At 54.8% G+C, this 2,280-nt stretch overlaps 1 protein-coding gene across 1 annotated transcript; it reads left to right on the top strand.

The window, feature by feature from the left end:
• The first annotated feature begins 1,398 nt into the window (after nt 1-1,398).
• LOC132009200 (keratin-associated protein 10-12-like) lies at nt 1,399-2,205 on the top strand. Its single transcript, XM_059387527.1, has one exon. It carries the CDS (start codon nt 1,399-1,401, stop codon nt 2,203-2,205), a length of 807 nt encoding a protein of 268 aa, XP_059243510.1.
• Nucleotides 2,206-2,280: the final 75 nt, after the last annotated feature.

Genomic DNA, 2,280 nt, shown 5'->3' with positions numbered 1-2,280 from the left:
GATATAAACCCAACTATCAATACTGAAATTAAATGTCAAGTATCAAATAAAATATTTCAATTTACAAATAAATAAAATAGAGTCTGACAAAAATGAAAAACCTGCATACTAACTCTAAGAACTAGATCTTAAATATAAGGGCATAGGAGGTTTGGAAGCACAAAGATGGGAAACATATAGACAAATACAGAGGACAATGTGAGATTCTGTGAAGCCCTAAACAAGAAAGAGAAATCTTTATGCATTCATGGGAAAGGAGCTCCATTGTTACATTAAGTTACAAAAAAACAGAGTGGGTAGATTATGATACAATGTGTATTTTTAAAATGTACATTATGCACCTATGAGTACGTGTACAGAGAAAGATGACAAAGTCAATCTTCATTATTCATGGATTCTTTATCTGTGATTCACCTACTCACTAAACTTTCTTTGTAACCCCAAATCAATACTCATTGTGTGCCTGGTCATTCGCGGACATGTGCAGACTGCTCCAAATTTAAGAAGTGGACCCGTGTTCCCAGCTGAGGTGGAATGAGGCTCTGCCTCCCATGGTGGCCCCCAGACTAAGCCTGTCCTCGCACTTCATGTCGCTTTTTGTGCTTTATGCTGTGATTTTGCTGGTGAAAGTGGTGCCAGGCGTAGCGCTGGCGGTCTAGAGTTCTGAGCACAAGAGGGCTCACGTGCCTTATGGAGAAAATCTGCATCTGATAAGCCTTGCTCAGGTGTGACTGAAGGTGCTCTTGGCGGGGAGTCCACTGTTAAATAAAATGTATCTCAAGTATTTATTAAATAAGTCGCTTTAAACAAAAACACACATCTAACCCACCATGTATTGAGGGTTGCTGAAAATCTGACCAGAGCTTGCAGGGACCCAACCCCATATTCACCTGGGAGCGATGGTCCCGTGTTCCCAGATTTGCTAATTCAGTGTTTTTGGTGACTTTCTAGAACCTAGTGACTGTGTAACGAGAATGCACTCTGTGTGTGCACATGTGTGTGCAGAGAAAGAATAAGGGACAATGAGACTGAGAGACGGCACAGGGATATGGGGGGGAATGGAGCTGTTTCCTGAGAGGAGGCTGGGGTGCTGGTACTCAGGGCCGAGGGACACTCGCCCGATACCCGCCATCCCCTGCTCTGATAACCAGGGCTGGGACTCCTGCTCCCCAGGACACAATGAGACACTCTGGAGTCAGCTGCTCCAGGAGTTTTATGAGCCAGACAATATCCTGGCAAACAAACACCAACATGGCCTGGGAGCCGGAACTAGAGCCTGCTGGGGGCCTGGGAGACAACAGCCAGGAGGGTATAAAAGCTGTCAGCCTCAAGCACCACACACACACACTCACACACTCACACTCACACTCACAGCCTCCTCCAGCCCCACCGCCCACCATGGCCGCATCCACCCTGTCCGTCTGCTCCAGCGACCGGAGCTACGGCAGCCGCGTCTGCCTGCCCGGCTCCTGTGACTCCTGCCCCGACTCCTCCTGGCAGGTGGACGACTGCCCAGAGAGCTGCTGCGAGCCCCCCTGCTGTGCCCCCACCTGCTGTGCCCCCTCCTGCTGTGCCCCCACCTGCTGTGACAACAGCTGCTGTGCCCCTTCTTGCCTGACCCTCATCTGCACCCCTGCAAGCTGTGGATCCAGCCCCTGCCAACCAGCCTGCACCAGCTCCTGCCAGCCCTCCTGCTGCAGCTCCTCCCCCTGCCAGGAAGACTGCTGTGTGTCTCTCTGCTGCAAGCCCGTCTGCTGCACCCCTGTGTGCTGCAAGCCCGTCTGCTGCACCCCTGTGTGCTGCAAGCCCGTCTGCTGCACCCCTGTGTGCTGCAAGCCCGTCTGTTGCACCCCTGTCTGCTGCACCCCTGTCTGCTGTAAGCCCGTCTGCTGCACCCCTGTCTGCTGCAAGCCCGTCTGCTGCACCCCTGTCTGCTCTGGGCCCTCCCCCTGCTCAGCTCCCTCCTGCTGTCAGCCCAGCCCCTGCTCCTCGTCCTGCTGCGGACCGTCCTCCTGCGTGTCGCTGCTCTGCCGCCCCGTGTGCAGGCCCGCCTGCTGTGTGCCCGCCTCCTCCTGCTGTGCCCCTGACTCCTCCTGCCAGCCCAGCTGTTGCCGCCGAGCCTCCTGCGTGTCCCTGCTCTGCCGCCCTGTGGGTTCCCGCCAGGCCTGCTGCGTGCCCGCCTCGGCCCAGAAGTCCTGCTGCTGACGGGGCCCGTCTTCCCCGGGGCCAGCTGGGCTCAGGACCCACCCAGTGACCGTGGTCCTCCCCACCCCCTCAGTC

The sequence above is a fragment of the Mustela nigripes genome, unplaced genomic scaffold (assembly GCF_022355385.1).
Source record: "Mustela nigripes isolate SB6536 unplaced genomic scaffold, MUSNIG.SB6536 HiC_scaffold_7213, whole genome shotgun sequence".
In the NCBI taxonomy this organism is placed as follows: domain Eukaryota; kingdom Metazoa; phylum Chordata; class Mammalia; order Carnivora; family Mustelidae; genus Mustela; species Mustela nigripes.
Note: the sequence above shows the minus strand (reverse complement) of the source record. Positions and strands in the feature narration are given on the sequence as shown.

Coding starts and splice junctions, on each gene's coding strand:
- LOC132009200 (XM_059387527.1), top strand. CDS start 1,399: ATGGCCGCATCCACCCTGTCCGTCTGCTCCAGCGACCGGAGCTACGGC.